The following is a 23695-nucleotide window of genomic DNA, read 5'->3' as shown; positions in this document are numbered from 1 at the left end:
ATGTAGGATTTATAAAGCGATTGTTAATATGATTTAATTCTAATATAATTAATTTGCAAATGTTTCTGTTACAATCGTGTAATTGAATTTCGGTGATTCTGATATTACAGTAGTATTTTATTTCCATATATTTTAGTAAAGAGAATTTTAATTTTTATTTGGAAAATTAATATATAGTAGTTTAATGATTACAAATATTTTTCTTATTTTTCTGATAAGGTCAGTATTATTTTGTTATTATTTCTATGTAAGCAATGTCCAATTTAATAGCTATATAATACTATGCTTGATTAAATATTTTATTAAGTTCAAGTTGAGATATATATGTATATCTCATACTTTGTGTTCATATCTCCAGCGGTACGTTTATATTTTGGAAAATTTAGTTTGAAATTTTTGGCGGGACGTCACATCCTCCCCCTTATTTAAGAACGAATTCCCGATGTTATCGAAGGGATTTGTTTGATATCATTCAATCGTTCTCGAAGGTCAGTGTAAACAATGGGAATAGGGGTGGTTGTATTTACCGCTGTTGCATTTACGATAGTTGACTCGTTTTTGGGTGCTGTCGGTGTTATTGGTGGAGGACTCGTTGGCTCCTGGAGAGATTGATCTTCTTTTGGCTTTATTCCTCGTTGATTTACGGGTCCTCGTGCTAAGTGAAGTAAGAGATGTGTGAGCGAACTCCATACGGCGCCTAGTAGGTGTAGACTGCATCCGTACACGGTGTGAAGGGCATATCCATGGATTGCTGTATCAATAGTTAATTTAATGAATCGTATAATTAGGAACACTCCTAGAATTCCGGCCGTTGCCGATCCGAAGGTTACAAATCCGCCCCAAATTCTCGAGACAGTGTTCGAAGCTATTTTCTGGAGTGATTTCTCGTCTAGCAGACTGTATATAGAGACTTCTCCTGGTACGACAGCTTGTCCTGTCATCCCACGGGCTATGAAATTTAGAAGTGCTGGTTTCTCTGCAGAAAACATAATATGATCTCGTAACTTTTCTATATCTTTTTCCGTATATATTCCACTAATGGCTAATGGACCGGAGGTGAGGTATTTCCAACTCAAAGAGGTCATCGGGCGTAATCGTTGTGGGGGTAATTGTATGACTTGTGGGTCAGGGGTGAGCTGGATCCATGTATCATCTATGCGGTAGAGCGTTGGTAGTTCAAAGCTACATTCCTTCTGGGTTTCGAATTTGATGAGTATCCTTGATTTTGGTGTTAGAATTAGTGAAGCGTTCCTTACTGTTACAGGAAGCTCGGCATAACATTCTTTTGTTCTTCGAATTATAGCGTCAACGGGAATACATTTTATTACATGAATGACTTCTGCAGTGACAGCCATGTATCCTGGTCCTGTCATTAACCGATAGGCGAATTCATCAGGCTGTAAAGTGGCAAATGATAAGGTGTTAGTCATGACGTCTTTTTCCAGCTCGCACTTCTGTTGAATGACATTGTGGTAAAGAGATGTCATTTGATGTCGTATGTGTTTTTCTACATATACAAACTTCGAGTTCATATATGCGAAAATATCAAGATTATCAATTGGAATTGTTCCTCGTTCGGCGAAGACGTCTCCCTTCTTAGTTTCTAGTATAAAGAGTTTGGGATGCTCTGTACGAAGAAGCGTGTATCCGCACAATGGCTGTTCTCGCGTTCTTGTCAGGGCGAAAGTTATGTCTTGCGTTGTCAGTTCCATAGTGGTCGGAATATTGGGTGCTGTGACGTCCCGCCAAAAATTTCAAACTAAATTTTCAAAATATAAACATACCGCTGGAGATATGAACATAAAGTATGAGATATATATATATATCTCAACTTGAACTTAATAAAATATTTAATCAAGCATAGTATTATATAGCTATTAAATTGGACATTGCTTACTTAGAAGTAATAACAAAATAATACTGACCTTATCAGAAAAAAATAAGAAAAAATATTTGTAATCATTAAACTACTATATTAATTTTCCAAATAAAAGTTAAAATTCTCTTTGCTAGAATATATGGAAATAAAATATTACTGTAACATCAGAATCGTTGAAATTCAATGACGCGATTGTAACAGAAACACTTGCAAACCAATTATATTAGAGTTAAATCATACTAACAATCGCTTTATAAATCCTACATTTCATAAGTATAATGAAAAGAAAAAATAAAGAAAAAGAAATATTATTCAGTAAAGTACATTTTGGAAGGCATATGCATACTGGCATTGAGAACCATATATATACGCCAAATAAATTAATTTATTTAATAATATTTTTAAGCTGCATTTGTATATCAACATGTAAATCTAAATGGAAGACTTTCTTTTAGTGTAATTGATGAAAAAGTAATATTCTAAAAACAATAACGCATGACACGTATTATACATATATGTCTATATATATATATATTCATATATATATATGTAAAAGAGAGTTAGTCTCCTACGCTAAAGTGAAACCATAAGGAATCACGATAGAAAGGAATTATAAATTGAAATAACAGTATTAAAATGCATCTTCCATATAGATACTATTATAAAAGCGGATAAGTTAAGATGAAATATGTGATACAACAAGAGAGAAAATTAAAGGAAATTTAAATATAAAAGCATAAATTAATAAGTGAAAAGAAAAGAAATATTAATAATGAGACATAATAACTTTGAGAACGAATAATAACTCTTGCCATAGTTAAATTAATAAGTCTCTCTTGCTGTAAAAAGAATTATAATATAAGAGTGCGAAATTATTATAATACAAAGAGCCTTTCATGCGCATGATGACGCAATAGGCGACGGCGAGAAAGACTTAGTGAAACCGAATATTATTCTTATCTATCGACGCAGAGACTCAGCTTGACTAAATATTATGTCAACGCAGAGACCAGTGAAATCGAATATTATGCCTATCTCTCGACGCAGCGACTCGACGAAACTAAATATTATAACAACGTGCCTTTTGATATTCACCGCTGAATATCAACTTAAGATTAAGAAGAGCTCACCGCTTCTGACGTCTTCGAAGGCGGAGAGTTCCCTCACCAAGAGCAAGAATCCATCTCCACCGGACGATTAAGCCAACCCGGGAAGTCTTGGATCCACCGGACGCCTAGAGAGAGGTGACCCGAAAGTGGGGACGGAGCGCAGAACGTCAGTCGAGCTTGCGGACGGAGTCAGTCGCTAACAACCCCTCATACTAAACAGTCATCTTCCCACCATCAACCTGAATAGTCGATCCCCATCATTCAACCTAATAAGTCGCTCCCTATCATCCAAAGTGAACAGTCGCCAACAACCTCTCATACTGAATAGTCGCCTTCCTAACTTCATCTTAATAAGTCACTTCAACATCTCTCCGAAACGTTAGTCCGAAGTCGTGAAAAGTCTCTGTGTCTTTATACACTCACTGCGTCCTAAAATCAATTTTAACTTAATTTTCGTCAGCTACTTTGTGTCGTCAAGGTAGATCTTTAATAATACTTTACTTTCTCGTCTTCGCGACTCGTCTTATATTATAATTTAGAGCTTCGACTCACTCTACATTATAATTTAGAATTATTACTTTATTGTTAACTAATCTCCAATTTCTGGTACAGTGCGGTTGTACCTTTTTCATTTGAATTGTGAACAACATTTGTAATCATTACTTGCAACCTTTGTAAAATCTTCAAGCTTTTAAAATACATAGTCGCTTATTTCAGAATACTTACAAGCTAATTATTTTAATACAGTGTTCCTTCACCTTCAACCAGTGTTTACTATAATTAATTTAATATCGATTAAATATTTAACGTACGTCTGGATCTTGAGCGTTAGCGAGTCCCGTGCCTGGGATAGAGCAGAGTGACGTGCCCCTCGTGTTAGTTCGAGCAGAGCTGAGATTTAGTCGATGAGCTGCTTGAATGTCGCTTGATCCAGATTGTCAACCTGAATTGAATAACTTTTTAAATTAGAATAAAATTTTGGTTATAATTTATAGTAAATGCCTGGTTCTCGTCGCGCCGGTAAACGACATAGACAACTACGTGCCGCTTTACGCCGACAGAGACAAATTTCAAACAGTGATAACGGTCTCAGCCAAGTAGAAAAAGACAATCCAATTAACGTACCGGACAATCAAAGAATTGTCGTAGAACTTTTCGATCAGCTTCCTGCATCTGACTCAGTTGAAGCTCCCATCTCGCGAAGAACCTTCGAATTTATTGGCTGGTCCGAACCTTTGGTTGAAATCAAGCTGCATCCTGCCTCAACCTCTACCACCGACATCCCTGAGGGAGATCCACGACGTCTAGGGTACGAGGAAAAGGCCCAGGAAAATCAGCAAAACTAGAGACACTAATAAAGGTAAATTACTATTTTGAATACATATGCATATGATCAAACAAGAGAATATTACTATTTTTAATAAAAAGAAAACGCACTCACATTCCAACAAAATATAATAAAAAAGGAAAAGAATTCCGAATTGAACTACTATTTTCAACACATCGTGTTTGACATTTATATGACATCTTACTACTCTAACAATTTCAACTTCGTAAAACAATTATAATTACAATTTAGACATATGCTTCTACGACTAATGCAATAAACTGTTCCACCTTCAAGCTCCGAAATAAAAATCTTTTAATACAGTTAAGTAAACATACATACTAGATATATATATATATATATATATATATCTCACTCTTTTGAATAACTTACAGTCAGACTATTGACTCTCATAAAATTACAAATTGACTCACATTCTGATACCACTCTCAAGAATTATAAAGTTAAAATACTATACCAAGAAATTTGCAAGTTTAGAATAAAAAATAAAATAATCGATCAATGTAAGTGTATTAACTACTCGTTACACTTAATTTAATAATAAAAATAACGGAGCATCCCTTGTTTAATCTCTTCTTCCTATTTTCCATCGGAGACAGTGATCTTGACAACAATAAATTATATCGCTGGCCTCCACCACACCATATTCCAGTTGTACATTTCTTTATATGACACCTCACCACACAGTGCTGAACCTGCAAAGAACAATACTTTTATTAACATATATAAATATCTACATAAGAGTGTCACGTCCAGCGCCTCCGCTTGACACCAGTCGCCGTCCGTTGACTCCATACGTCACCTGTTAAGTAGACATAGTAAGCGTTAAGCACCTATAAAATTCTTTTACTTTCCTTTTCTTTTTATATATACATATATATATATATAGTTATTATCAAAAATAGATTAAGCCGATAAATACCTTTTATTATGTTTCCGGCTAAAACATCCTTTTCCTTTTTTTTTTCTTTCTTTTTCTTCCTTTTTTTTCCTGTTTTATCCCCATCACTGGTTCTCCCCTATCACCTACCTAAAAATGAAGGAAAATAATTAATTAATTGTCCAATGAAAATTCTCACCTATTTTCCGGCCACCCGGTATATCACCTTCTGGTCCGCCTCCTCAGCACCTGAAAAAGAGAAGAGAAACGACCCACCAAGTCGGTCGAACATCTTAATTTTATTATAATTACCCATTTAGTTTTGTCACTCTAGTTGCAGTATCTGAAAAATAAAAAGGAAACATAATATTAAGTATGCGTCAATAGAATAACGTAAATTAAGTAATAGCGATAATATAAACCAATGTTCACTCCACCTCGTCGTCATCACTCTTACTAAACACAAACATACACGTACACATCACCATAGACACACGCATCGAGAATTAACCACCACCCGGTATAACAAAAATATAAAGTAAATCTATATAACAAGCTAAAATCACTCAAGAAAAGAGATCGTAACTGCGAATGAGCGGAAATACAACTCCCGATACATGTTCACCTTAATAAATTGACACCCGGTATATAAACTAACATTGTCATATTATCCAAACATTAGTATAAAATAGTGTTTAACAACCGACCGATTCCTTTGGTTAAATTCCATAAGCTTCATATAATAAACTCCGATCGGTACTTTCGGGACACCCTGTATATGAACTTTCATTAATTATTAAAACTGAGCAAGCCAAGTAACTCGTATGTGCAATTGCAACTTCCTATGCACAGTCTAAATCACTTTTCTCAATATATCAAAAGTTGTCGCAACATCGAAAAGCACCCAATTTTTAACGGTTTAAACATCACATAAAAAACCCGCCCAGTGACCTTAATTAAATATTTCCTGGCGCCTTGGCTCATAAGGAACCAAAAAAGGTAGCAACTTATAGGGCTACAGCCCCGCCATAAAAAGTTAAGCGCACATTGTTATAGACCCATTTTACTTCAGGAACACCTCATATTTTCAACTTTAATAATTTATTTATTTTAATCCGCACCTCCAATATATAATTATGCCTTCACTATTAAATGCAGTTTTATATCCCAAAGCCGAATTAATACCACAATAACGTACATGTCTAACGATTCTGTCACCCAAATATAATAACTTGTCAATTTTACTCATATTCCACCGCAGCGCAGTGATTTCATTAAATCCAAATTTTAACAATAATAAAAGATTCGATCAAACCCATCTTCTGCATAATAATTCCTTACCATGAATCCAATTTGGTTTGCCAATAAAAATCCGGTCAGCTATCATTTATAATTATTTCATATATCAACCATGGAGATAACTTGGTGCATGCACATATACATATATATATATATATATATGCGACTCGCTGCAGATATCATAATCCACAGATGTTTTAAAGGCAAATTATAATGACCTGACAAGAACTCCTCGAGGCTCAGACAATATTTAAGTAATCAATTAAAACCAATAATAATTAAAATGAACCACTCATAATACATATATATATATATATATATTATAGTGAAAACAATATAAATATCCCATAAAGAGTTTAAAACGAATAAAGCTCTGGAAGATAACTAAAGTTAAATAGTCACACTCAATATATACAATTACTTAATTAACTCTTACTTATACAAGGTGTCTGAAATAACTTGAACGTGATAATATTCTCAAAACTTCGTTATCATTTTATTGAGGATGAATGATAATTACAATATACATATGCATAATAAACAAAATGACCATACCTATATATACGGTGGTACGATAATACACACATCATACACTACATAAACCAAGTATAAACGCATAATGAACACCCAGAAATAATTACATAGATACACGCTCCTTAACAAACACACCATAAAATTATATAACAATAGTCACTTAATATACCCGGTGATACAAAAATACGCGCGTTATAAACTTATCATCTACACAATGTTTAATCAGTATCTGACTATTATAGACGTATTATCCACCCAGTAACACGCAAATACACACACTCTATAAATAATTTATATACATAGTGACCCATTAGTACGCACAAATAAAGCACTCTCAATAAACCTATTATAAACTTATTACAGGCATATTCATATATTAACATACACATAATCAATGTATCATATACATGGTAACGCAATAGTTTCGGATCTTATAACTAATTCATACATATTCCAAGCGTATCACTTAAATTACACACTCAACCTCTCACAATATAAACTTGTCTTAAATTTATGCATTTATACACACTTACACACTCCTCATCCATCCATTGTAAATATATCACGGCATATTACATGTGCATTTATACCATTATTACATATATATAAATATATAAACCTTTACTACTAGTTATAATGATATACATACATACATATAGTTATATAATAGCGAGTTTAACGTCTGTAGACTAATTTAGATCTTGTAATCCACGAATAACATTATGCGACATCATAGATAATTGTTAATTAATAAGTTAATTAGCGTAATGCTCTCATATCTCTACAATTATTTAAGTACAACGCTATAATACAATGCGGCGATAAGTAATTAATCAGATAAGTTATCGTAACGCTAGTAATAATTGCGATATATCTAGAAATAACGATATAGATATTACATTATAATGCTAGTCCCGAAGGTTCTAGAACATTCAGGAACCGCCGGATCACGTGAAAATTTCGGACAAACACCGTGATAGCTTACTATTGCCCGGCGCGTGATACCCGTGACAAACAAGCATGACCAGGATCGGACCACGTTGCGCGCGCTATAATTCAGAAGGTGGGAGCCCTCAGCGACCACGGGTATATAAACGGGAGCACCGTGTGCTCAAAGAGCAGAGTATTCAGTTCTCGCCTAGACAGTTCAGATCATTAGACAGTTCAGATCATATTTAGTATTCGGCTTTCGCCCGACAGTAAAATCTGTTGTACGGTTCGTTCCGACCATTCAGTTTTCGCATAATCAGTATTCGATCAGCAGTCAATACTCGATTCATACAGTACCCAGTAAATTCATTGTACGTACAGACAGTCATTTATACGATTTAATAATCGGTTATCCTTATAACATTCAATCATACATACGCTCTCGCAAGTTTTCGCGCAGTGTAATTAATATTATATCTTCGAATCAGTGGTTTCTAGTTCATTACGGTATTATTCACACAAAATCATTAATTCAGAGAGACTTCGAGACTAGCATATCGCGAATACTATTAATTAGCCTTCAGTTCTTACGTTTACTGTCGTATAAATCTATTCTTGATTATTTGTATCCACTGTTACTATTATATTTCCTTTCTCTTTATCGATTTCCACGGCGCTCACAATACATATCGAATTCTATCTATCACTTTTAAAGATATTTTATCTAAATTTTCGTTTGCAGTGAATTACTTCTATCAACAATATAAGCGTATTATCTTTTCCTCTCCATGCAATTGTTAATGCCGCCTATCTATAATATCGTTTACGCGTCCGAAACCAGTCTGTGCGTGAAATCATAGTCGAAGGAAAGTTCTATTAACTAATGTTGTAATACTAATATTGTAGATCCACATTCTTGTGTACACCCGCGTTACAGTGTGCTTCCCAGTGGTTCCTGTAACACATAACAATTTAGTGAAGTGAGTACGTTGTCGTAATTATTAAGATATATTCGTGTAATCATTAATCATATTGTTTACGTGTAATTACTCGAAATATACATACTTGTGTCAGTTCGCGGCCCCTGTCCATTCCGGGCGTCGGTCATCTTTTCGGTGTCAATTCTTCTCGCCGTTAACCTCTCGCGTCTATACCTGTAAATATAAAGACAAGCTTTCTATTCTAATTTTAATATTGAAATTATCGGGCAAATTAGTGCTACTTATCTGACGAGGTCATCCTTCCTTCAAGCCTACTTCGGGCTCTCTCTTTCATCCTGCGGCGACGCGCGCCTCCTCCAGGGCGTTCTTGTATTCCCTATAGCTTCTTCCTATATATATTTTTTTTTTTCTCTTTTCTTTCTTTCTTTTTTTTTCTTTTCTTTTCCCTTATCCGCTCACCAGTGGCAAGGTCCGCGACGTCCGCCTTGACATACCCAGAGCCTCAGATATCTGTAACTTATAATCGAAGAGATTAATATTTTATTCGGACGTCTTCATAGGGAATGTCATTAGACAGAGAGCGATAACCATTCTTACCTACACCGTAGGGCGCCTCCTCCAGGGCGACCTACATCCTTCCTACGTAGTGTGCCTCTCTCAGGGCGATTCTACGTCCCTTCTAGCAGTGCGCCTCATTCAGGGCGGCTCTGCCTTCATCCTTCGTAGTGCGCCTCCTTCAGAGCCGGACTACCCCTCTCTAGGTCGCACGCCTCTCTCAGGGCGAACGACTCTCTTCTCCGAGGAGCGCCTCTTTCAGGGCATTCCGCCTCCTAGCGTGCAGCGCGCCTCTGTCAGGGCGATCTGCCTCCTCTCAGTCCACGAACCGCGCCTCTGTCAGGGCGTCTCTCACAATTCCTCCGATCGCTCTTCTTGATCTAAAATATAGAATAAATATTAAATTAAAGTAAACTCATTAAGGCTCACCCTGTCCCCGCAACCCGTCAGATAAGGTCAAGTCAACTCGTTTACCAATTTACTTTAACGCGTATGTTTTTTTTTTCCTTTTCATCACTCGCGTTACTATTACTAACCCCAGTCTATACCCCTCCGCGTATTCAACTATGGCGTCGATTATGATTTCGCTTACCTTCTTAGCTGCGTCATGGGTCGGTCACGTCGAGCAGGGCGTGCTCACCAATTGAAGCGCCTCATCCGGTCACTATACCAAGGCGGCTCCTACCTGACGGTCCGAACAGCTGCGTCGCCACCAGGTAGTCAGAGCCCAGCATCCGTCGGGTATTTCACTTACCCTCCACCGGGAACCCATACATCGGAGTCATCAACCCCTGACCAGCTACACGACGCCGTCACTCCACCGGCATCCAGTAGCGGGGTCGTCGCTTCCTCACATAGGCCCTTACCGCCTATCGAATACCGTCCGTGGCCCGTGCCCCCGCCGTTGATAGACTTCGGGATTACGCAACCGAGGATCATTTCCTCCCAGGCTTTCTTCGGGCGAGTATGCATCCTGTCGTCCGCTGAAGCACCTATCAATTCGCCTCCTGATAACCGTCCGTGATTTAATTGTCTAATCGTCTTGAAAAATATAATATAACTGTACATATATGTTTATTATAAAATAATGATAAATACATAAAAATCAGTATACGTAAACAATCTGCATTCATTGTCTACTCACTTCACATCCTCCCTATTATCTATTACGTCCCGACCTCTAGTTTCCGGTGCACCGCTACGCTGATCGTGACAGGTTTACCGCTCGGCCACCGCGATCCGCGTACACCAACCATCGTAACCGCACCTCGCTCGCGAACGCAGAGGATGTAACAACTGGTGACAGCGGCGGGACGTAACAACTGGTGACAGCGGTGGGATGTAACAACTGGTGCCAGGTGTGGGGTATTACCGCTAAAAATCAGTGCAAAAATAAAAGTTACTATTCTTCGTTATTGAAAACGAGTACATTTTCCCAAGAAAATCTTCCTTTCTTAAAATCATCATCGCGAATTATTTCTTTTACTAGTCTCGAAGGAAATTAAAAGTAAAGTTACAATTAAAGTTTTTTCAAACCTCAATAAATAAATAAATCGGTCGTTGTCCATCAATCCTTATACCTTAATACTACTTCAAAATTCTTCGTAAAATATATGTATCCATGTTATATGTATCCAAACTAATTTAACCACTAACCTCTTAGGTGATAATTACCTGTTCATAATCGTGATAACTGGTGATTGTACGCGATTCCGCTTTCGCATACCCGCAACAAAAAGAAATTATATACGCACAATCGTTCGCAACCGCGAGTCCTGCTATACCATCGATAATAAATACTTACCTTTAAATATGGCTCAATCCGATGATCTCTCGGGGAACATAGAACGCGAAAACCATGAGGAAGCTTTTAGAGATCTACGCGAAAAAGAAAGAGAATTAAAAATCCGAACTGAAATGTTGGAAAACATGATGCGCGCGTTCGCTAAAAATCTACCCGGTTTGCAGGCCTCGAGCCCAGCGGACGTAACAAATAACGCGCCTCCATCGTTTAACATGTCGAACGCCTCGTATAACGATATCCAGCCCACGACCTCAGCCGCCGGAATCGACGGTTCTCATTATCCTATGGGATATCCGAAATCATATCTGCGCGACGCTCTCGAACTGGTGCCGAAATACGACGGGCATAACATCCCCGTGCTACAATTCGCTAGGGCATGCAAAAGGGCAAAAGAATCGGTACCGTTGGTAGACGAAGCATTATTTGTCCGTATGCTACGAAATAAATTAACGCACCACGCATATTTAGCCGTAGAGGATGAAATCCACCCGACCGTGGAAAAATTTCTCGACTGCCTCAGGCGAACTTTCGGTCCCGCTAGAAGCTCGAACTATTATCGCGGACAATTAAGCATGGCATACAAAAAGCCGAACGAGCACATACTTGACTACATCGGGCGTGTTAAGGATCTGAAAACGGCCATAATTGAAGGAGATCAAGTCCAACTCGGTAGACCGTTATCCGAAAATGAGATTGCCGGAATAGAAGGTTTCGCGTTAGAAGCGTTTTACGAAGGACTTCCACGCGAATATAGAATAGAACTTCGCGCTGAAGGATATAGTAGCCTCCCCGACGCCTGCTCTAAAGTGGTCACAATTAATAAACGCCTAGAAAGAGAGGAGATAAGATACAAGAGCACTCGAAACGCGAACGGTAACAATAATCACAATAGTAACGCTGCACCGGCCCCCGTGACGCAAATTCTCCAACGCGATCAGACTGCGGTAGCGAATACGCCGCCCGGTCCCGGGAATGCACACGAACGTAAAATTTTGGGGGTACTGCCAAAAGATCGGACACCTCATACACGAGTGCCGTAAACGACAGTATCGCGAAAAGTACAATAACAATAATAATAATAATTTCAATAATAATAATAATTATTCCAATAACTCTCATAATACGCACGCTAATAGTAATATGAATAATCCACCTCCGCGAAATTCGGGAAACCGAACAGAGGTCTCGGTCAACGGAGCGTCCCGAGGCCCTTTCCAAATCCGCTCCACCCTCTGCATGGAAGGGAAACCAGATCCCTTCACGTCCTCCGAGGAGACGACGGAAACGTACCGGCCGTCGAGCTCGCATCACCGTCTTTCCGAGGACCAACAGCCTTCATGCTCGATACAGGAGCACAGCCTAATATAATAAAGAAAGGTTGCATTAAATCCGATATTCAAATCAACAACAAGGAGACTATCCAATTAACGGGTATCACCGAAAATGTTGTCACCACTCTGGGATCCGCCATAGCATACGTTTCGGAAACCCCAGTAGTTTTCCACGTGGTAGCCGACGAATTCCCTATAATCACACAGGGCATATTAGGTTCGTCGTTCTTCACTGAACATAACGCGTGCATTAATTACGGTAATAAGTTAATCACGTGGCGCGACTGCGCGTTTCCATTCAAGGACAAGGAGTCCATTGTCATACCCTCACGTATGAAGCTGGGAATCACGGTCCGCATAGCTAATCCGGAAATTAAAACGGGTTATCTCGCCCCGATACGCGCCCGCGACGCGGTCTTCGCCGGAGATGCACTTGTCACGTGTATCAACGACAAGGCATATATCGGCATCACGAATACATTAGACGAAGAAGTAGAAATTATAATACCTACCGTTACGCTAACAGAAGTAACAAAAATATCACAGGACCCCCCTTCCAGGGAGCCTCTGAGGCAACCCTCTAGCCCATCGGGCAATAGTCCCGTCAAAATTCAAGCGAGCAAAAGCCTTCGCACCCAAGAAGCACGCACTGCACCTGCAACGAGTCAAGATAATTTTACTACATGCAAAAATAAACAACCAAACAAACTACACAATAACACAAAGACCAAGATACACATTGAAAACAACAAACAATCAAACTCATCATTTAACAAACAAAATACGCTACAAAACCAAAATACATTTACCCCCTCTCTTCCTCTTCTTAATACACCAACACAAAACGTCGATCCCGACTATCATCTCTACGGGCAGGAGCACTGCCTTCCTCTTGTCGCATCAAGGTGCGGCGTCGACCTAGGTCGACATCCCAATACCTCTCCCGATTATCCCCCATCCCTTTCTACAAAAAATGCAACACTTCAAGCTACAATCGTTTCTACGCACACGTCCCTTGATTCTAATACTATTATCACAAATCATTCTCACATTACTTACACAGAAAGGGGATCCTTATCTCCGCCGGCGAACGACGATGCCGCTCTCGCGTCGGTGCGAACCCCTTCCTCTGGTCTCGGCCCAGGCGGTCAATCTTCTATAATTGCTCTTCCTTACTTTCCTCTAAGCCCCGCAAAAGCGGATGACTCACCCCCTTTGTGCGTAGCTACAAATAAGCAACCTGAAACAAATAATAATATACATCATTTCACTCTCATCGATCAGCGTGCATCTAATCTTGCGAAATACAACGACATACACAAAATGCAAATAGTTAATATGGTAAACGAGAAGATACATTGGAAAAACTTAAGGAACTCACCCGAGATACTCACCCAGCGCGAACACAATCATAAGGAAGACTCTACACCGGACAGAATTACTCAAATAATACGACTCTTGCGCCTCGATCATCTTAACGACCTAGAAAAAGAGAATATTTTTGAACTAATAAAACGACACAATGACAGATTCTACATACCAGGAGAATATCTGGACCAAACTTCAGCAATCACCCATAAAATAATCACTTCGGACGAGATACCTATACATACGAAGCAGTATAGATTTCCGCCAATACATCGAGAAGAAATAAATAAACAGGTTAACGAGCTCCTTCAGAAAAATATAGTGACACCATCCACTTCACCGTACAGTTCCGTCTGGATCGTACCGAAGAAACCAGACTCAACTGGAAACAAGAGATGGCGAATGGTCATTGATTACAGAAGGCTCAACGAAAAAACGCTAGGAGACGCCTACCCTCTGCCAAATATCAGCGATATCCTCGACCAGTTGGGCAGTGCAAAATATTTCTCCGTCCTCGACCTCGCCAGTGGGTTCCATCAAATCCCAATGGATCCCAAGGATGCGCACAAAACAGCTTTCTCTACACCACATGGCCATTACCAATTCTCCAGGATGCCATTCGGACTCAGAAACGCACCGGCCACTTTCCAACGATTAATGGACCAAATATTGACCGGACTGCAAGGTATAGAACTTTTGGTGTACATGGACGACATAGTGATATACGCAAGCTCGTTACGGGAACATGACATTAAAATGGATAAATTAATGAAACGTTTAAAAACCGCCAATCTCACTTTACAACCAGATAAATGTGAGTTTTTGCGACATGAAGTCGTCTATCTCGGGCACGTAATTACAGATACTGGCGTACGCCCTGACCCCCAGAAGGTCTCAGCTGTTAAAGACTTTCCAGTTCCAAGGAGTCTGAAAAACGTACGACAATTTCTAGGCTTATCAGGCTACTACCGCCGCTTCATCCCCGATTTTTCAGGAATAGCTAAACCAATGTCGGACCTCCTGAAGAAAAACAGTACCTTCTCATGGAACGAAAATACACAACACGCTTTTGAGACTCTTCGAAGACGACTCTGCGAAGAACCGGTACTGCAATTCCCGGATTTCACGCGAGAATTCCTGCTCACTACGGACGCATCCGACTACGCTATCGCTGGAGTCCTAAGCCAAGGAACAATCGGCCAAGACTTGCCAATCGCGTATACGTCCAGAGTACTCAATTCAGCCGAAAGGAACTACTCGACAACAGAGAAAGAGCTGCTAGCCATAATTTATTGCGTCGGACACTTCAGACCTTACCTCTACGGGCGCAAGTTTACGCTCGTGACGGATCACCAACCGCTCGCCTGGTTAAACCGAGTGAAGGACCCGACCTCTCGCCTTATGCGATGGCGCCTGAAACTCGAAGAATACGAATATACAGTCGCATACAAGACAGGTGTCACGAACAAAAATGCCGATGCCCTGTCCAGAAATCCTATAACCGCTACTGTTTCCATTCTCCCGATCGAAAAAAAACGCATACGTCTCCCTCAGAAAGTACGAGACCTAATTACAAGCACTGACGATGACAGTTCTGATGATGAAAGGCGTCGGAAAGTACCTACCAGAAGGTCTACGGTCGAGAGTGAAATAATCACCTCACGGCCGTATGTTGTAGCTTCCGACTCTTCTGAGGAAATATTCGACAGTAAACCTCTATCATCCGGTCCACCTCCCCCCACATCTTCCCATCCTTCACCTCCCCCACGTTTCACGAATAACCAACAATCACCACCGTTAATTACGAAAGGACTCTTGGACCTCCTTGACGAACAGACGAACAATGAACGCGTCGATAACGTAGCGCAATTTCAGTCACGAGGAAAAACAATATCACACTTACCTTCTATACCCCCAGAACCTCCACCCGACCCCGTGACAGAACCGCCGGACGAAACCACTGTTGACGACAACAGCGATAAGGAATTCGATACCTTGGAAATTCTTCCCGAAGAAGAAACTCTGCAAATGAGACCAGAATTAATAACCACCCATAGCACAAGATGCCGTATAAAAAAACGCAACATACCATTACTGAATTGCAACGATAACACAATCATACTGGTCACCGTTGATAAACACCCCTTCGATAAAGGAGCTATGGAATTACAGCAAGATGGATACCTACCTCCGCTAGACGACTTAATGCTCGGAAGAGCGCGAGTCTATCCATCCATAGACGCGGGACGACACATTATAGTACTACCTGCAAAAGAGAAAAGAACAACATTATTGGACGAAGAAATCTTAAAGGAATGTTTCAGATCAACCCTCGACGTGATGACGGAATTACAACTACATACTGTTAGCATACGAGAGACACCCAGCCTCGACACGATACCATGGGATCGAGTCTTACAGACACTGCAAGCGATACTCTCCGAAAGGCCCGTCACCATCAGCACATGTCATGGACCAACCGTCACCCCTCCGGTAGAGGACCGTACAGCGATAATCCGCGAAAATCACGAATCTGCCGTCGGTGGACACAAGGGCGTCACGAAGACGTACCAGCGAATTAAACAAAGGTTTACATGGAACAAAATGAAAGGCGATATATTAAACTACATCAGGAATTGTCGAACGTGTCAATCTATGAAACTAGTCAGAAGGAAGACTCGACAACCAATGATATTGACCGACACACCTGGACGCGCCTTCGACAAAGTGGCTCTCGACATAGTAGGACCACTCAGAACCACTCCTAGCGGCAACTCATACGTTCTAACGATGCAAGATCTCCTCACAAAATACTCAGTATACGCACCACTACCAGACGCTAGAGGCGAAACCACGGCGAACGCCTTTATCCACTATTTTATCTGTCGTTTTGGATGCCCCCGAAGCATACTCACCGACCAAGGGACGAACTTTACCGGTGTACTCATGAAAAGCGTAACCAAAAAGTTCCGTATCCAACACTTCCGAACGACTGCTCACCATCCACAATCTAATGGGTCACTCGAAAGGTCGCACCTCGTTCTAATGGAATACCTGAAGTGCTTCGTCAATAAGGAAGAAGCATGGGACGACCTCATTGAGCGTGCCAGTTTTTCGTATAATACCTCAGTACACGAAGGTACCGGGTACACACCTCACGAATTGATCTTCGGACGTGTCGCCAGAGTTCCATCGGGACACAACCCCGAAGAAGATCCTGAAACATATCACTCCTACTTAACAAACCTGTTCGAAAAAATCTGTGATATACAGGAAATCGCTAGAGCTAATCTCATTAGGGCTAAAGAGCGCTCCAAAAATTACTACGACAAACGCGTAAACCCGACGATTTTCAACGCAAACGATAACGTCTTTCTATTAAACGAGAGTAAAACAGATAAATTCGGAAAAGAATATCACGGTCCGTACCGCATTATCGAAATCCTCGACCACGAAAACGTGCGAATTCAAATTAATAAATCAACGCGAATAGTGCACGTCAATAGACTACGGAAAGCCCACTACGGCGAACCAGGATGACTACCTTTCTTCTGTTTCAGATTGGATTACTCAGTTATCTTCTCCATTTTCTGGTTCAGACCGGAACGTACTGTTCTACATTTTTCTCTTAAGCAGAATCAACATAGAGTTCACAATGGCCTCACTGATCGTCTTCCTAGCGTATCTGGCAACCCAGGACTGCAACGCCCTCGTAGGCTACGACTGCAACACGCCGTGCGACAACGGGACCACAATCTCGCTGCTCGATAACAACGCCTGTCGATTACACGGGAAGCTTCCAATCACCCGAGATGTGAGCGTGGAGATCCTCGCGAAGCCCAGACTCACCACAGCGGACGTACTAAGCTGCCGCATAGAGATAGACTACGTGATCAGCCACACGGACCACACCACGAGGGAATCTACAACACCTACCAGCAATAAACGACATTACTTATCTGTATCTGCTCCTGTATGCATGCACATACACGCACAAGGGAAACTGCAATTCGGGAACCAGACCCTTGACGGCCTTTCCGCCAACCGCGTGAATAGCCGCACTATTCCGCCGACCGAAACCGTCAGCGCCCACAACCTGCCATCAGACGACCTGAAAACAAAACGCGTCATAAACGTGTACTTGCACATAACGTTCAAACGGACCATTGTCAAGATCGACACGATGGAAACCAAGATATTCTTACCTAGTGGTGCTAGTTGCACATACATCGACCTTGAATGCACCGACGAAGAGGGCTTTCATAATTTCTGGTCCCCCTTTGTTCACGGAGGATGCACTCAACTACGGCATACCGTCTTGTATAGAGGAATTGCCAAAAGACTACAAATTACGGGACGTCCCACGGCATACGCCTTAACGGTAGAAAACACCAACCTGCTCGCGTTTGCTCGAGCGCGTCACGACGTCTGCAACGCCACTGTGATACAGACCGAAAACCCCCGACTAGTAATACGGGAAATCAACGACTCTTACGTAAAGAATCAACCATCCGTAAATAAGGTGCACCGATCTCACCACTCGTACTTTTCGTACAAGAGTAACACAAAGACAGACCTGAGCGTAGAAAATACCTACGAAGACCTTGTCATGAGGAAATGCCTCACGGAAGTAACAAAATTACACGCCTTGACCGCCATGGCTCACCAAGACCCTCCATCATTTGCGTACGCCGTCACAAAAACACCAGGATACTCAGCGCGCGTACGAGGGGAAGCTGTACAAGTATTTCGATGTACTCCTGTACCCGCACGGATCAGGGCCACGGAAAGCTGTTTCCAGGAGCTCCCAGTAATAATAGACGGGAAGCCCATGTACCTAAAGCCAAGAACACGCGTTATATCTGGCGAAGGCACAGAAATTGAATGCGATCCGCTTGCTACGGCAATGTACAAAATGAGAAACAAATGGTACGTATTCACTCCAGAGTTGAAAGTGTCTGCTATCGATCCTCAAGGCCTCCAATCAAGAACGCTACCATGGGGTCAACATATCGACGAGTTAAACGAGATTCACGAGCACTCGGACGTACAGAATCCAAGCACAGACGACTCTCCAGGACGACCAGACCACTCGAGCCCTGTATACATCGTGGAGGTCTCGGTAACAACAACAGTTATTGGTGGAATTATAATACTCACCTTATTTATCATCTTGAAAAGCCTAGCAAGAAAGTTAAGCTATCGAAACTCGAGCCTGAAAAATAAAAACATATTAACAAATGATGATATGTTAATGACTGATGATAGTGCCAACTCTCAAAAACCAACCAAACAGGAAACACCTGCCAAGACACTCAGCAATTCTCCATTATCGCGCCCAATGATAGATCACCGAATCCAGAAGGACATCTCTCATGAATCCACGGATACGATGACGATTCACCACTCTTCCAAGGAGAGAACTCCCGCCATATCTTCAGAGATCGCCAACCTGCGAGAAGCCTACTTGCACTTGGAACGAAAGATCAACCGTCTATCAACCGCACCGTAAGCCGAGTTCAACGAGCTCACCGTCGCATCATTTCACGCTGCTCCACTTTTAAGGAGGGGGGTGTCACGTCCAGCGCCTCCGCTTGACACCAGTCGCCGTCCGTTGACTCCATACGTCACCTGTTAAGTAGACATAGTAAGCGTTAAGCACCTATAAAATTCTTTTACTTTCCTTTTCTTTTTATATATACATATATATATATATAGTTATTATCAAAAATAGATTAAGCCGATAAATACCTTTTATTATGTTTCCGGCTAAAACATCCTTTTCCTTTTTTTTTTCTTTCTTTTTCTTCCTTTTTTTTCCTGTTTTATCCCCATCACTGGTTCTCCCCTATCACCTACCTAAAAATGAAGGAAAATAATTAATTAATTGTCCAATGAAAATTCTCACCTATTTTCCGGCCACCCGGTATATCACCTTCTGGTCCGCCTCCTCAGCACCTGAAAAAGAGAAGAGAAACGACCCACCAAGTCGGTCGAACATCTTAATTTTATTATAATTACCCATTTAGTTTTGTCACTCTAGTTGCAGTATCTGAAAAATAAAAAGGAAACATAATATTAAGTATGCGTCAATAGAATAACGTAAATTAAGTAATAGCGATAATATAAACCAATGTTCACTCCACCTCGTCGTCATCACTCTTACTAAACACAAACATACACGTACACATCACCATAGACACACGCATCGAGAATTAACCACCACCCGGTATAACAAAAATATAAAGTAAATCTATATAACAAGCTAAAATCACTCAAGAAAAGAGATCGTAACTGCGAATGAGCGGAAATACAACTCCCGATACATGTTCACCTTAATAAATTGACACCCGGTATATAAACTAACATTGTCATATTATCCAAACATTAGTATAAAATAGTGTTTAACAACCGACCGATTCCTTTGGTTAAATTCCATAAGCTTCATATAATAAACTCCGATCGGTACTTTCGGGACACCCTGTATATGAACTTTCATTAATTATTAAAACTGAGCAAGCCAAGTAACTCGTATGTGCAATTGCAACTTCCTATGCACAGTCTAAATCACTTTTCTCAATATATCAAAAGTTGTCGCAACATCGAAAAGCACCCAATTTTTAACGGTTTAAACATCACATAAAAAACCCGCCCAGTGACCTTAATTAAATATTTCCTGGCGCCTTGGCTCATAAGGAACCAAAAAAGGTAGCAACTTATAGGGCTACAGCCCCGCCATAAAAAGTTAAGCGCACATTGTTATAGACCCATTTTACTTCAGGAACACCTCATATTTTCAACTTTAATAATTTATTTATTTTAATCCGCACCTCCAATATATAATTATGCCTTCACTATTAAATGCAGTTTTATATCCCAAAGCCGAATTAATACCACAATAACGTACATGTCTAACGATTCTGTCACCCAAATATAATAACTTGTCAATTTTACTCATATTCCACCGCAGCGCAGTGATTTCATTAAATCCAAATTTTAACAATAATAAAAGATTCGATCAAACCCATCTTCTGCATAATAATTCCTTACCATGAATCCAATTTGGTTTGCCAATAAAAATCCGGTCAGCTATCATTTATAATTATTTCATATATCAACCATGGAGATAACTTGGTGCATGCACATATACATATATATATATATATATATGCGACTCGCTGCAGATATCATAATCCACAGATGTTTTAAAGGCAAATTATAATGACCTGACAAGAACTCCTCGAGGCTCAGACAATATTTAAGTAATCAATTAAAACCAATAATAATTAAAATGAACCACTCATAATACATATATATATATATATATATTATAGTGAAAACAATATAAATATCCCATAAAGAGTTTAAAACGAATAAAGCTCTGGAAGATAACTAAAGTTAAATAGTCACACTCAATATATACAATTACTTAATTAACTCTTACTTATACAAGGTGTCTGAAATAACTTGAACGTGATAATATTCTCAAAACTTCGTTATCATTTTATTGAGGATGAATGATAATTACAATATACATATGCATAATAAACAAAATGACCATACCTATATATACGGTGGTACGATAATACACACATCATACACTACATAAACCAAGTATAAACGCATAATGAACACCCAGAAATAATTACATAGATACACGCTCCTTAACAAACACACCATAAAATTATATAACAATAGTCACTTAATATACCCGGTGATACAAAAATACGCGCGTTATAAACTTATCATCTACACAATGTTTAATCAGTATCTGACTATTATAGACGTATTATCCACCCAGTAACACGCAAATACACACACTCTATAAATAATTTATATACATAGTGACCCATTAGTACGCACAAATAAAGCACTCTCAATAAACCTATTATAAACTTATTACAGGCATATTCATATATTAACATACACATAATCAATGTATCATATACATGGTAACGCAATAGTTTCGGATCTTATAACTAATTCATACATATTCCAAGCGTATCACTTAAATTACACACTCAACCTCTCACAATATAAACTTGTCTTAAATTTATGCATTTATACACACTTACACACTCCTCATCCATCCATTGTAAATATATCACGGCATATTACATGTGCATTTATACCATTATTACATATATATAAATATATAAACCTTTACTACTAGTTATAATGATATACATACATACATATAGTTATATAATAGCGAGTTTAACGTCTGTAGACTAATTTAGATCTTGTAATCCACGAATAACATTATGCGACATCATAGATAATTGTTAATTAATAAGTTAATTAGCGTAATGCTCTCATATCTCTACAATTATTTAAGTACAACGCTATAATACAATGCGGCGATAAGTAATTAATCAGATAAGTTATCGTAACGCTAGTAATAATTGCGATATATCTAGAAATAACGATATAGATATTACATTATAATGCTAGTCCCGAAGGTTCTAGAACATTCAGGAACCGCCGGATCACGTGAAAATTTCGGACAAACACCGTGATAGCTTACTATTGCCCGGCGCGTGATACCCGTGACAAACAAGCATGACCAGGATCGGACCACGTTGCGCGCGCTATAATTCAGAAGGTGGGAGCCCTCAGCGACCACGGGTATATAAACGGGAGCACCGTGTGCTCAAAGAGCAGAGTATTCAGTTCTCGCCTAGACAGTTCAGATCATTAGACAGTTCAGATCATATTTAGTATTCGGCTTTCGCCCGACAGTAAAATCTGTTGTACGGTTCGTTCCGACCATTCAGTTTTCGCATAATCAGTATTCGATCAGCAGTCAATACTCGATTCATACAGTACCCAGTAAATTCATTGTACGTACAGACAGTCATTTATACGATTTAATAATCGGTTATCCTTATAACATTCAATCATACATACGCTCTCGCAAGTTTTCGCGCAGTGTAATTAATATTATATCTTCGAATCAGTGGTTTCTAGTTCATTACGGTATTATTCACACAAAATCATTAATTCAGAGAGACTTCGAGACTAGCATATCGCGAATACTATTAATTAGCCTTCAGTTCTTACGTTTACTGTCGTATAAATCTATTCTTGATTATTTGTATCCACTGTTACTATTATATTTCCTTTCTCTTTATCGATTTCCACGGCGCTCACAATACATATCGAATTCTATCTATCACTTTTAAAGATATTTTATCTAAATTTTCGTTTGCAGTGAATTACTTCTATCAACAATATAAGCGTATTATCTTTTCCTCTCCATGCAATTGTTAATGCCGCCTATCTATAATATCGTTTACGCGTCCGAAACCAGTCTGTGCGTGAAATCATAGTCGAAGGAAAGTTCTATTAACTAATGTTGTAATACTAATATTGTAGATCCACATTCTTGTGTACACCCGCGTTACAGTGTGCTTCCCAGTGGTTCCTGTAACACATAACAATTTAGTGAAGTGAGTACGTTGTCGTAATTATTAAGATATATTCGTGTAATCATTAATCATATTGTTTACGTGTAATTACTCGAAATATACATACTTGTGTCAGTTCGCGGCCCCTGTCCATTCCGGGCGTCGGTCATCTTTTCGGTGTCAATTCTTCTCGCCGTTAACCTCTCGCGTCTATACCTGTAAATATAAAGACAAGCTTTCTATTCTAATTTTAATATTGAAATTATCGGGCAAATTAGTGCTACTTATCTGACGAGGTCATCCTTCC

At 39.6% G+C, this 23695-nt stretch overlaps 1 protein-coding gene across 1 annotated transcript; it reads right to left on the bottom strand.

Annotated features, from left to right (window-relative positions):
- Positions 1-247: 247 nt before the first annotated feature.
- On the bottom strand, positions 248-1487 carry LOC140674956 (uncharacterized). Its single transcript, XM_072908897.1, has one exon. It carries the CDS (start codon positions 1485-1487, stop codon positions 426-428), a length of 1062 nt encoding a protein of 353 aa, XP_072764998.1. The 3' UTR covers positions 248-425.
- Between the last annotated feature and the right edge of the window lie 22208 nt (positions 1488-23695).

Source organism: Anoplolepis gracilipes, chromosome 17, assembly GCF_047496725.1.
Source record: "Anoplolepis gracilipes chromosome 17, ASM4749672v1, whole genome shotgun sequence".
Taxonomy (NCBI): Eukaryota; Metazoa; Arthropoda; class Insecta; order Hymenoptera; family Formicidae; genus Anoplolepis; species Anoplolepis gracilipes.
This window is presented reverse-complemented; position numbering and strand designations above follow the sequence as displayed.